The 13,427-nt window shown below is 42.9% G+C and overlaps 1 protein-coding gene across 2 annotated transcripts in view; it reads left to right on the top strand.

The window, feature by feature from the left end:
• Positions 1-13,427, top strand: part of PCDH15 (protocadherin related 15) — a 324,226-nt gene that overhangs the window by 124,310 nt on the left and 186,489 nt on the right. For both annotated transcript variants that reach the window (XM_058841858.1, XM_058841859.1), the window contains exons 5-8: positions 237-392; positions 8,676-8,795; positions 10,170-10,280; positions 12,961-13,131. In XM_058841858.1, coding sequence (XP_058697841.1) covers positions 237-392; positions 8,676-8,795; positions 10,170-10,280; positions 12,961-13,131 — 558 coding nt within the window. The remainder of the gene's footprint in view (positions 1-236; positions 393-8,675; positions 8,796-10,169; positions 10,281-12,960; positions 13,132-13,427) is intronic.

The raw sequence follows: 13,427 nt of genomic DNA, 5'->3' as shown, positions 1-13,427 counted from the left end.
GGCTGCCCCTGGATCCCTGGAAGTGTCTAAGGCCAGGTTGGACTTTGGGGCTTGGAGCAGCCTGGAATAGTGGAAGGTGTCCCTGCCCATGGCAGGGGGATGGAATGAGATGATCTCAAAGGTTCCTTCCTACCCAGGCCCTTCTGGGATCCAATGAGTTCCGATAACAATAAAGCAAAGGCTCAAACAGGTGACATTTTCTGGGTCTCTTTCTCACCACCTCTTTCCCCTTGCAGCCACCGGTGTCCATCCAGTCCATCGTGGTGCAGGTGCAGTGTGTGAACAAGAAGGTCGGCACCATCATCAACCACGAGGTTCGGATCGTGGTGCGGGACCGCAACGACAACTCCCCGCAGTTCCAGCAGCAGCACTACTACGTCGCCGTCAACGAGGTCAGACCTGCCTGGTTTTCCTCCTTCTCCTTTGGGTGGGGTCACTGCTAAATTCCAGCTTTCAGCGCCTCTCCTTTGAAAGCCAAAACAATATGGTTGTTTTCAAATCCCTGATATTTGTGCTACTCCAGAAAAGCTCATCACTTAGGTAGGCTTCAGTTTTTAGCATCTAATCCAGCTTTTCCTAAAGGAGTACAAAGATCAGCCCATTTTTAACCTGGAATATTGCAGAAGACACCCAAATTTAAAGCAGTGTCTTCATGAATGGAGCATTATTTTCTGTTAATTTAAAGCACCATTAACAACAAAACTGGAAGTAAAACAAATGTATGTATGAAGAAAAAGAAAGTAAAAAAACAGTTTAAAATGGTTTATTAATAATGTTGAAGGTTGGCAAAGTGTAGATGTGGTTTGCTGCTGTTGCTCTGTATTAAATGATGTCTGTGGAATTTATTCTTTTAATTTCTACTATTTACTATTTTATGTTTTTTTTTGGAATAGAGAGCTGTGGATTGAACCACTGTGTCATTTGAAGGAAAAAAAAAAAATCTTCTTGAGGTGGTACAACTTCATTACACTTTCCAGTGAAGTTTTTTATTCTGTTAGGGACTGAAAAATCTTCCAATAAGCAGTACAAAAACTCTGTGTTTTCAGGGTTAGCATCCCAGGGCATTAGTAATGAATAGAAATAGGGACTTACATGAAGTAATGGAAATTATGTGGGCTGAAATTATGTGTAATATTGAAAGATGTGTCAGTTTTGTGCAGGTGAAAACTGAAAGAAGTAGAGTTAAATTTAAAAAATAAATTATATTAAATATGCAGCCTTGTAGGGTTTGGTTTGTGGGGTGGAGGTCTGTGAGCATGACTGCTTTGAATTTAATAGACTTGATTTGAAGAAATTTCCTATTTTGTTATGTTTGGGAGATTCAGCTTTTCAGTGTGTCTTTGAGTTGTTTCTGGTCTCCATGACCAAGCATGTGCAGGACAGCTCTCTGCCCTGGGAAAAGGGTGGGACATTGATGAGTTGAGGCCTAATTAACCCAAAAGTGTGGAGGAAAACACCCCCCAAATCCACACATTGTATTGGACCTGCAACTGAGATAAGGACAAACAAGGTTTTTCAAACTGGCTTTAAATGATAGAGCATTTCCCTTCAGACACATTTTTGGCACTCCAGCTGCCACTGGAATCTGGGAGCACCGGGAAAGTCCTCCATGGGCTTCTCTGTGCATTTTCACATTGGCCTTCAGGTGGCCATGGAATCTCTGTTTCTACAGACCCAGTGCAGGAACATTTCTAGTCCTGAGTAAACATCAACACGAGTCTCAAGTGCCTGTGTGGGTTGTGCTGCAGGGCCCAAATCACTTCCAAAACCTGCATCATTTTTGCAGTGAAAACAAAGACAGGGAGTATGGCTGTGCTAAGAAAACAAGGATTTTCCATAATTAGGGAGAATTCCAAAGGCAAGAGTGCAAAATGCACCATTCCCAATTATTTGTGTTTAGAAACTGAGCAATGTTCTGAGGACACCAAACATTTATTGGAATTATTGCTGGGCAAAATGCACTGTTGCTCTTTCCACCAGCTGCACCCTGATTAAATTAATTTCTTCTTTTCATTTTATCTCTGTTTCATGGATAACATCTGACATGGCACCACTGTGCCCTTCAGCAGCACCCAGTGAGTTCATGCTCTCATTAATTAATTAACAAAAAAATAATTCACAAAGCATCTCAGACTCTCTCAAAGGTTTTAATGAGTGATTAAATGTTTTAATGCTCATTTATTCTGCTCATAATTGGTGTTGCCTCTGGTGAATTTAGCAACAGGAATGCACTGGGAGGAAAGGTTTGTGGTTAATTTTCCCTTCTGTTTTCAGGTTGCTTGTAAACCAAAAGGTACAGAAATTTCTCTTACATAAGGAACATGAAACAACTCAAAGAAAGAGTAGATTTTATTGTATTTTGGAGAAATGGAGTGGGTTTTATGTCAAGTTGTCTTTATATTTGAACTGTCCCCAACATATTAAGATGAGTTTATCAGAGAGGCTGAGGGTAGTTGTAAATAGCACCATAAATCCTGGTTTCACACGTGGTTTCCATTTCCACAGAAAAAGACATCGTTTAAAATTAAGCCTGCAATTTTCCAGAAGACTTAGAATGAGATGGATGTGGAAGAATACTGTCTGTTTAGTTTTATACCAAAAGGAGTCTTGATTTTTATACTTGATTGGGATCACTCTGTCCTGGGTTAGACTAAAAGCTCTCCTAATCTGGGATGGTTGTTTTGCCAGTCCCCTGGCAGATGCTCAAGGAAAAGCACAAGGACTGGAAAAAATGCAGTTGTGCTTCCCTAATAAGTTACCTATAAAATCCTGTGTGGAGCAGCTCCAAACCAATTTTGTCTTTCCCAGTTGCTTATGGACGTGGATATGGTGGTCCCTCCTTTCCTTCCTTCCTAACTCCAGGTGTTTTGTAGCCCTTTTTTCCAGCATGTTTTGGTTTTTTGCCATAATTCCTCACCCTACTGCTTCAAACATCTTCATCTGGACCCTCAGAACCCTGACACATCTCAAGATGTGTCAAGATAATGAGTGTCTGTGGAATATTCTGCCTATTGTCCAACAGTGCTTAGGAATTTAAGTGTTTCCTTCCATCATTCCCACACTTGTACCTAGAGAAGACCCTTGGGTAAAGGTGATCCCAAATTAAAATGTGCAGAGAAATTAATGTGAGTGGTTTGAAAACTTCTTTTTTTGCAGCTAAGAATCAAAATCTTCATTACCTGTTTATTAAGCAATACTATTTTTGACAGGATTTTAATTCTTCTGTTAAAAGTATGGACTTGTCACATGGAGCTGGGCTTGTCCTTATCCGTGCTGATGGAGGCTGGCATGTTTGCTGTATGAGGTGGCTTAACTGGGAATGGCAGTGCTGGAATTCACATTAAGTTACAAATAATACTGATTTTTTTTTTTTTAAGTCTTAGTTGAAAACAGATTTTCTGTTTCCCCACCATTTTGGAGCCAGTTTTCTTTTTTCCTTCCTGATGTTTTTACACGTCCAAGTGTCTTAGCCAACTCAACTGCTCTCCAAAGCATTAGGGATCTACACATGGAAGTAAAAACAAGTGAAGGGTGATGTCACCATTTTTTATGATAATGAGAAATCCTCTGCAGAGTAAGTCCCTTGGTTTTTGCATGACATATTTTTATTTATATGAAAAAATCCCATTTTTTTCATTTAGGAAAAACTCCTGACATTGGCATTAGCCTGGGGCTAAATTTGACCATAATTGCTGGCTTGAAGATTTGAGTTATTACCATATTAAACCAGAGTTCTGCAGCTGAGTTAAAATTCAGAAGAATTATGCAGCCCAGTTAATATTCCACAGGCAAATCTATGGCATTGCCACAAGGGGTTTAAATTTATGGAGCCTAATACAGGGATTAGGAAGTAAAATTTTGTACAGCTGAGGCCCAGTGGTGGTGTCTGTGTTTTGTGTTAAACACAACTTTTCTGTTCAGTTTTATCTGAGCTAAATACAGCTCCAAATTTGCATTGGCTGGGTTTTATAAAACTGACTTTCTTTGCTCTTAATTTTTCACTTTCCTGAGTCCAGAGCAAGTCAGGAGCATTTAATAGCAGATTCTGTTTGGAAGTGAAGTCCCTAAAACACTGTTGAAGTCAGTATTTATTAAATGCATTTAACCTTAGAGCTGCTTGTAAGCCAAAATTGGGGGGTTAGTTTGTTTATTTAGTTTGATTTTTTTTTTCCCTCCTTTAATTTAAATAGCAGAGATGGGAATCCTTTGCAAAAGAAGAGCCTTTCTTGAACTTCAGTCATCTCAAAACTTTGGGTTTGGGCTGTTGAGAATTAGAACTTGTGCTGAATTTTCATTTCTTGTGGCGTAATTATTCCCATCTTTTTCCTCATGGTATTGAAATAATTAATCTCTGCAGGTAGACATCATCAAAAGAGCGTTAGCTTGGAATGATTAACTGTAAATCTGGCTTTGCTCTGCTCTTTGGGGCCACTCTGAAAAATTATTCATTTTTAACTTCGTAAATAGGCAATAATAAGGAAATTTATTTTCCAAATGTTTTATGGAAGAGCTGAACATTCCTGCCTGCATCTCGACTTCTAATAGCGTTCTTAATCATGTGAAAGGAAGTTTTTAAGCATTACAGCTGTAGACTGTGGAAGAAGATTTATTGTGTCCATCTCCTCTCTATTTGTTTAATGGCATTCTTTTTGGAATCTTCCTTGTTTCATGTCATCATGATTCTTTTCCACTGGGTTGAGTTCCCATGGAGATGATTATCCTCAGGCTGTCGTTGACACTCCTAGAATTTTTTCTTTGCTATCTCTAACATTTTGTTTTGCATAAGGTAAAATATTCAGCATGGTTAAACCTTTTGTTGCACAACTTCAGGCCCTTTCCCTACGATATACCAAAGGTTCCTATGGAGAAACAAAATTCTACTCTTTCAGTGAAGGAATTTTTCCCAATATCCAACCTGAGCCTCCCCTGGCACAGCTTGAGGCCGTTTCCCCTTGTCCTGTCCCTGTTCCCTGGCAGCAGAGTCCGACCCCCCCTGGCTGTCCCCTCCTGTCAGGGAGTTGTGCAGAGCCAGAAGGTTCCCCTGAGCCTCCTTTGCTCCAGGCTGAAGTTGCATTTTATTAGGGGAACTGAGTTCCTCCTTGTTGTTCCAACAAGGAAGTGACAGCATGTTACGTGTGGTTGTGGGTTGGAGACAAATCACGACTCGAGTCCTTTGATCATCAAACAGCTCTTGTTTAATATGGCTGCCCTCTTTTATAGGAGGATTGGGTATAATTGGCAACTAAGCTCAAATGGGGTTGGCTGAGGGTCCCGTGTAACTTATCCAGGGACTTTATCTGGCATGAACCAGGCTAACCAAATTGTATTTGTGTTATGCCCAGATTTACCATGTCCAGTACAGATCAGCTGTACTGTGACAATATTGTGACAACAGCAGTCTCTCATAAATCCCTCACAAATTGTGGGGAAATGTATTGTGGCTGGGTAATGGTAAATATCAGTAAAAATCAGCACGATGCTGAGACCTTGGTGTAAAACGTTTGTGAGGCTTGGAGTGCTGAGGGTCTCTCCCAGATGATTGGAAGTGGATTTGAAGTATTGAGTTAAGAGCTCATCTAAATTTTTATAAACCCTACAGGAATCTCTAATGTAAGATCTTGAGTGGGCTGGAAATCACAGAATCATGGAATATCCTGAGCTGGGAGGGACCCATCAGGATCATCCAGTCTGACTCCTGGCCCTGCACAGACACTCCAACAGTCCCATCCTGTGTATCCCTGAGAGCATTTTCCAAATGCTGCTGGAGCTCTGTCATGAAGGAGTGGAGAGAATTTTTTTTCCCCAGTGTTCTTTTCTAGTGTCATTTGTGTTGTATGAAAGAAAACTTAGATAAAATGGAAATGTGCATGTCCTGAAGGTCTGCACATCTGCAGTCAGTTATTCTGGGTGTAATACATCAAATGCAAGACTTTAGCTTTGACTTTTACTGTTAGAGCATGGAATTGGAGTTCTGGTGTTTACTGATCTGTCATTTTTGCAACTGCCTCCTTTGTTATAATTTAATAATGTGGTTTTCGGTGCTGGAGCCTTTTTATGCTAGCCACTATTTATCTGCACTGTCAGAATGGGCTGGTGAGAGCTGTGACAGCAGCTTCAGGGTGTCCGTCATCTCCTGGGCTGCTTGGAAGTGACAGCATTTTTACAATATTTAATGGTGTTAAAAATAAGTAATTATTTTAATTTTTTTTATTTTTTTATATGGGACATCATCTGCAGTACAGTGTCAGCTCTGGGATTCCCAACTCAAGAAATCTATTGGAATGAGTCCAGAGAAGGCCATGGAGGGGCTGGAGCTCCTCTGCTCTGGAGCCAGGCTGGGAGAGCTGGGGGTGCTCACCTGGAGAAGAGAAGGTTCCAGGGACACCTCAGAGCCCTTTCCAGTGCCTAAAGGAGCTCCAGGAGAGCTGGAGAGGGACCTGAGACAAGGGATGGAGGGACAGGACACAGGGAATGGCTTCCCACTTCCAGAGGGCAGGGATGGATGGGATATAGGAAGGAATTGTTCCCTGGGAGGGTGGGCAGGCCCTGGCACAGGGTGGCCAGAGCAGCTGTGGCTGCCCCTGGATCCCTGGAAGTGTCCAAGGCCAGGTTGGACACTGGAACTTGGAGCAGCCTGGGATAGTGGAAAGTGTTCCTGCCCATGGAATGGATGGAGATTAGATGATCTTTAATGTCTCTTCCAACTGAAACCGGTATGGCATTTTACACGTCCGATGTCTCCAGAGCTGCTCCCCTCAGATCCGTCTGGGAGCACCAGGACTTCATTTGGACATCTGAAACCTGGGAGATTTCCATCACATGCCACCCCATGACCAGCCAGCACAGTGCCTGGCTCTTTTCACTAATGGCACCATTGTTTAAAAAGGAATAACTGGTTAAACTCTCTTATTTTGAGTTCCAGGGTGTCAGTGCCCAGGCAGGGCCTGAGGAGTCTCTGTGAGGACAGGTGGGAGCAGCTGTGGGCAGAGGGATCCATCCACCAGCTCCAGCACTGGGCACATCCCAGCCCTTAGCCAGCCACACGGTGCCTCAGGAAATTCGGGTTAAGAGAGGGGAAAAGTGGGTTAAGAGAGGGGAAAATGCCATGTGGCAGCGAGGAGAAAACGGTGAGGAGGAGTTGGGAGTTAAGGAGTGATACTGAGCCTGGGCTAGAGGGCTGGGACTGGGGCAGTGCTGCTTTGTGTCCCTCCGTCCCCATCCCTGTGTATTTTCTGCTGGCAGGATGTTAAATCAGTGTTCCCCATGGCCTCTGTCCTGCCTGGTAGTGCGGGACAGAGGCTACCCAGGAAGTGGGTGCCTGGTCTCCCTCTTTTCCCTCAAGAACATTGGATTCTCCTCTCCTGAGCTGCTGGGGAGGCAGCAAGGGGGTGCCTGAGTGGATGTCAAGGACCAGCCCATCCCCAGTGGTGGGAAACCCTCTGGAAACCATCTTGGAACTATTCCCAGCTGGTTTTGAGGTTACTTTGGTATTCTGTCCTCTTCTCCTCCACACATCCCAACCCATGAGGGCACAGTCAACTTCCTACACCCACATATGACACTTCTGCTGCCTGTTCCAGGAGTAAATAAGCCAAGTTAGTAGCAAAACATGAACATAAATAGCTGTGGTGTAAGTGTGTATAGTGGTGGTATTATAAATTAAACCCCACTTTTTTACCATAAAAAGGCTTCAAATTGGTGGGTTTTATTTCAAAGACTCCGTATTCTCAGCCCTGAAAATGTTTCCCAGAGAACACTGCCAACCATTACACCCTTAATTAGCAGCTTTATAAATAAAATGAGAACTATGAGTGCGGGAGGAAATGGGGAGTTAAGTCTTTGCTTTATTGTGAGCACTACAAAATAGGAATGTGAAATAACATCCCCATCTGCACCAAATGCTAGAATGACCTTTGTCCCCTTTTTCCAAAATGTTAAACCTTTTTAGGCCCTCTAGGTTTAAATATGTGCAGCAACTTCATGTAAGTTCTGGAGGAAAGAAGAGGGGCCACTGGGACTGGGAATTTAAGGGCCACAAATCTTGGGCAATGAGGGCACCAGGGAGCAAGGGTTGTGCTGAATCCACAAGTGTTTGTTCATTTGTTCTTCACTTTCAGGTTGATTACTTTCAAAGTTTCCTGACTATTTAAATTCAGAAACGATGAGTCACAAGAAATCTTCTGTCTTTGCTCTCAATGGGCCTTGATTTTGTGCTATTTATCTGTGCAAGGATAATTATAAATTGATTCATTTTCAAAACATCATTTAATGGGTATTCAATTGCTGCCAACAAAATATTAGAGCAACAGCATCACTCCTGTGTTTGCTCAAAGCCATGAAGCTCTATGGGTGTTTGTGTTTGCATGTAACAATATTAATCTGGCTCTGTTCACGTTGATATGAAGATGCTGTCAAATAAGTTCTGTTTACATTTGCAGCTTATCCTTGTTTTCCTTCCTGAGTCTGAAAAGGGAGCTTTTATTTCATTTAATCTATATTTATTGCATGGATTCTTTCAAGTTTAAAGAGTGTTTTTCTCATTTTTTGTCTTTTTTTTTGAAAAAAGGTGAAGTTCTGTCTTGATACATTATAGACCAGAACTAGGGAGAAAAATAAGGTTAAAATTAACTTTAAAACCTTAAGGTTTTAATGGGGATCTCTTGCTGTTTTTGCAGTTAACTCCAGTTGGAACAACCATCTTCACAGGATTTTCTGGAAACAATGGTGCTATTGACATTGATGATGGTCCCAATGGCCAGATAGAATATGTCATCCAGTATAATCCTAATGACAAGGTACAGCCATTCAGGCTTTTTCCCTATTTTTATTTATTCATATTTGTATTTGTATTTGTATTTGTATAACATGAAGTACAATATGAACAAGAGGTTGCTGTTGGGCGCAAAGAAATGCTTTCCTTCATGTCAAGTATCCTGTCTGCCCATGAGGAATGCTTGGTCAGCACAGCTGGATTATTTCACTTTCAGTAATGCCCAGAGAAGTTGTGTCTATCCCATCCCTGGCAGTGTCCAAGGCCAGGTTGGACTTCGGTGCTTGGAGCAACCTGGGATAGTGGAAGGTATCCCTGCCCATGGCAGGGGGTGGAACTGGATGGGCTTTAAGATCTCTACCAACCCAAACCATTCTGGGATTCCATGATTTCTGTTTTGCCTCCAGTATAAATCTCCTAATTAATTTTTTTCCCTCTGTGTGGGAATGATGAATATTTTATCCCAAAAGATGAATGCCAAACTCAGACTATCTCCAGTTATTTATCAGTCTGGGACACACTTCTCAATCTTGTTTTCCTGCCCACCACAGGTACCTGCAGCATGGGAAATTTAACACTCATTCTCATTTATTTGCTAAAAAACAAACTGCAATTTTAGGAGTTATTTAAGCTCTTAGAGGAAAAAGGCCTTGTTATGTGATGTAAAGAAACAACATTCCTGTGTGCCTGTGCTGTGTTTGGAATCCTGTATTGCTGTTGCCTGTTCAAAATACTTAAATATTAACTATCTTCAGCACTGGGAGATTGAAGCATGGAAAGATGTCTTTTTTTAAAAATTAGATTAATTTGATAATGAAATTGCAATTGGATCTCAGGTCAGAAATTTGTCCCCTCCTGCCAGTTGTTGCCCCAGCTTTGTCACCTGAGTCTGTGGAAGCAAATACAAGGAACAAATGGCATTTCACCCGATTTAGCATCTGCATTTACCCTGAAATGTGAATTTCCTCGGACAGGAACATATGCATGAGCTCTCACCTAAAGGTTGACGTTCTCTGCTTGTTTAGCACTTCATTGCCCTCATGAAAGGCAGATAAGTACAATGATGTGGATTTCTTATCTCTACCGCTTGAGCATTTGTTCTGAATGCACCACTGCAAATTCAGTATGGCAAAGGGGAAAGAAGCAGACTCATCAGACTTCTGTGCAGCAGATAGGTAAAGAATCCAGGAGAATTCTGTTCTGTACAGATTCATTATTGTGGGGTTCTTCAGGAGGAAATTGGGTGGGTAGAAAACATAGAAGGCTTTATAAACTCTGATCTGAAGAGCAGATGCAGCCTTGGAATACCAACCAAGGGGTCATCCTGTTGCGGCCCAGCTACAACACATCTTAACTTTGAGGTGTGTTCAATTTCACTGTGTTGTTTTCTCATTTGCAGACTTCCAACAGGACCTTTGATATTCCTCTCACTTTGTCTGGAGCAGTAGTTCTGAGGGAAAGACTAAATTATGAAGAAAAGACTCGTTACTTTGTCATTGTTCAAGCAAATGTGAGTATAAATCTCTTGAAGGCCATTTATGCCCCTGATTTAGGTGCGGGTTTAGTTTCATTCCCAAGGAAAGGCACAGCCTTGCTGAAATACCAGCTCTGATAAATCCTCTTCTGCTGAAGATCTAATTTAAGATTTATCCTGTCGAAAGCACAGACATATTATTACTGCTTAAAAAAGCTTGCTCAGTGTGTGACAAGCGAACCTTTTTGGCACAAGAAGCAACTTGCAAATGTGCAGTGCAGCCCATGCAGAAAAGTGCAGCCTCATGGCACTAAATGTCCCATTTTCCAACAAATCTGGCGAGGCTAATTTTCACTCAGATGAGTCTAATGGACACAATTTCATTGTATTCTTCAGGTTGGAAATACATTTTATTATAAAGAGGTGATTTTTCCTTCAAGTCATACTGCAAGTGTGCTGAGAGGTTTTTCCAGGGTGGCTGGCAGTGGATAACTCGCACTGAGAAGAAAAGTGATGTATAAACTGTATCTCATATATCTGTCATCAGAGTGGATTTTTGGTGCCCTTGAGAGCTGTGAAAGCTTTTTTTCCTTTTTGTCCTTCTGATAACAACTGAAATGAAAACTTCTCCTCTGTTGTTCACAGCTGTTGTGATACATCTTTGTTCATGGGAAATATTTGCTCTGAAGCAACAGGAGATCCTGAATCCACACTTTCACATTCCTGTCATCTCTCTGACACAGAAGTGTAGATACATTTTGCAATATTTTTTCTTACCTATTTTGTGGCATTTTTAGCATTCTGCCAGCAGAAGCCAGGCTCCAGGGGTGACTCAATGCTCCATGTACTTCTGCCTTGCTCTGGTGAGACCCCACCTGCAGAGCTGCCCCAGCCCTGGGACCCAGCACAGGAGGGACCTGGAGCTGCTGGAGAGAGTCCAGAGGAGGCACCAGGATGAGCAGAGGGATGGAGCAGCTCTACTGGGAGGAAGGGCTGGGGGAGTTGGGATTGTTCAGCCTGGAGAGAAAAAGCTTTGAAGTGACCCAGTTATGGCCTTCCAGGACCATAAGGAGCTGGCAAGAAAGATGGAGAGAGACTTTTCCAAGGGATGGAGTGCCAGGAAAAGGGGAAATGGCTTCAAACTGCCAGAAAGCAGTGTTAGATGGGATATTGGGAAGGATTTGTTCCCTGTGAGGATGTGGAGGCCCTGGCACACGGTGCCCAGAGAAGCTGTGTCTGCCTGGATCCCTGGAAATGTCCAAAGGACAGGCCTGAGGGCCCCTCTCAGCTGGGGCTCCTCTCCAGGCTGAGCAGCCCCAGCTCCCTCAGCCTTTCCTGGGCACCGAGATGCTCCAGGCCCTTCCTCAGCTGCGCAGCCTCCGCTGGCCCCGCTCCAGGAGCTCCCTGGCCCTGCTGTGCTGAGGAGCCAGAGCTGGACACAGCACTCCAGAGCTGCCTCCAGGGCTGCCCACAGGGGCAGGATCCCTCCCTGCCCTGCTGGGAATGCTCCTCCTGCTGCCTATTTAGCTCCTATTGCTGGGAAAAGCCATAAAGCACAGCCCATCCCTGGAAGTGTCCAAGGCCAGGCTGGACACTGGGGTTTGGGACACCCTGGGATAGTGGAAGGTGTCCCTGCCCATGGCAGGGGTGGCACTGGATGGGCTTTAAGGTCCTTCCCAATCCAAACCATTCTGGGATTCTATAATCCCGCAGGCTGCATTTCATTCTCTCTGGTGTGTACTGTGCAATCGCATTCCTCTGATTACACCATCAATGTATCAGTGCCTTGTTGTCCTTGCATCCTGAAGATACCGATGGAAATTAATTACTCTCTATCTGCTTTGATCCAGAATTACTCAGAGGCAGTTATTGGAGGAATTGAGAAATGGTTTAGTTGATGATGAAAGCTGCTCCTTGAAGCTGGAATTGTTTTTCATCATTGACCATGAAGAAAGCTGAATGCAGAAATTCCCATATTTGCTCTAAATGTGAAGCTGGTGCAAGAACTGAGTGGACTGCAAAACAGGAAAAAAAAATATGCATCCAATCCAATTTAGAGCAATGGCCTCTTCATCTTACATAGATGATGTTATTAAACAGCATGAATTAAAAAAGAAATTTAATTTTTTTTTTTCAGTGTTACATTAGGCTAGGAGGGCAAGATGTAATTCATGGCACATAGTCCCCCCCCTCCCAAGATTTTAGCTCTGCAAAGGAAAGCTTGTGCAGCAGTTCCTCTGTGAAAATGGGAATATTTTTTAGTATTTTAAACAAAATATTAGCTAGTCATGATGTTTCTTCACTAAAGGAAGAAAGGAGACTTGAACTGTTGCTAATGTGTACTTTGGGTACAACCACAACGATTTCTGATTATAAATAAAGCACAGGGCCTTTTTATTTTCTACAAACGTGCTCCACTATTATAGTTTTAGTCCCATGGTTTTCCCAAGCTGCATTATTTCTGAGTGATAGATGTCTTGCAATATTTCTTCACTTTTTATCTTAATTTTACTTGTGAGCCTTTCAGCCTGCACCTCTGGGGCTGAAGTTCCTGTAATTACTCCTAGAACATGGATAATTCTGATACTTATATGTTTTATCCTTAGCCTTGCTTAAAACCTTTGGGGTGTTTCTTTTTAAGAGATTCCTAGGAGATTTTTTGCAGGAGATTCTGAGTTCAGGAAGTCTCAACAAGTGGACCTGGTTTGCTCCACAGGACCGAGCCCAAAACCTGAATGAGCGAAGGACGAGCACGACCACCCTGACTGTGGATGTGCTCGATGGGGATGATTTGGGACCAATGTTCCTCCCCTGTGTGCTGGTGAACAACACCCGGGACTGCAGACCCCTGACCTACCAAGCCAGCCTGCCAGAGCTGACAGATCCTGTAAGTCCTGTGGGATTTTTCCAGGTTTTATCTGTTTGCCTGTCATCTTTTCCTGTGGGCACAGCTGGGAGCTGTAGCTAAAAGGCCACCTGTGCTTAATGCTGTGTTTTGTGCACCAAGCAAGAGGAAACCAAGGTAAGAGGCCTGTGGGAATGATGGTGAAATTCCAGCTTTGATCTAGTGCCAAAATGCCTGTTGGCTTGCAAGGGCTGAGTCTTGCAGAAAGCTGGCAAATTTTGGAATTGCTTTTCCTGATATCTCCATGTTTAGCTATCAAAATATCCCCAAGAAACACT

The sequence above is a fragment of the Poecile atricapillus genome, chromosome 6, assembly GCF_030490865.1.
Source record: "Poecile atricapillus isolate bPoeAtr1 chromosome 6, bPoeAtr1.hap1, whole genome shotgun sequence".
In the NCBI taxonomy this organism is placed as follows: Eukaryota; Metazoa; Chordata; class Aves; order Passeriformes; family Paridae; genus Poecile; species Poecile atricapillus.
This window is presented reverse-complemented; position numbering and strand designations above follow the sequence as displayed.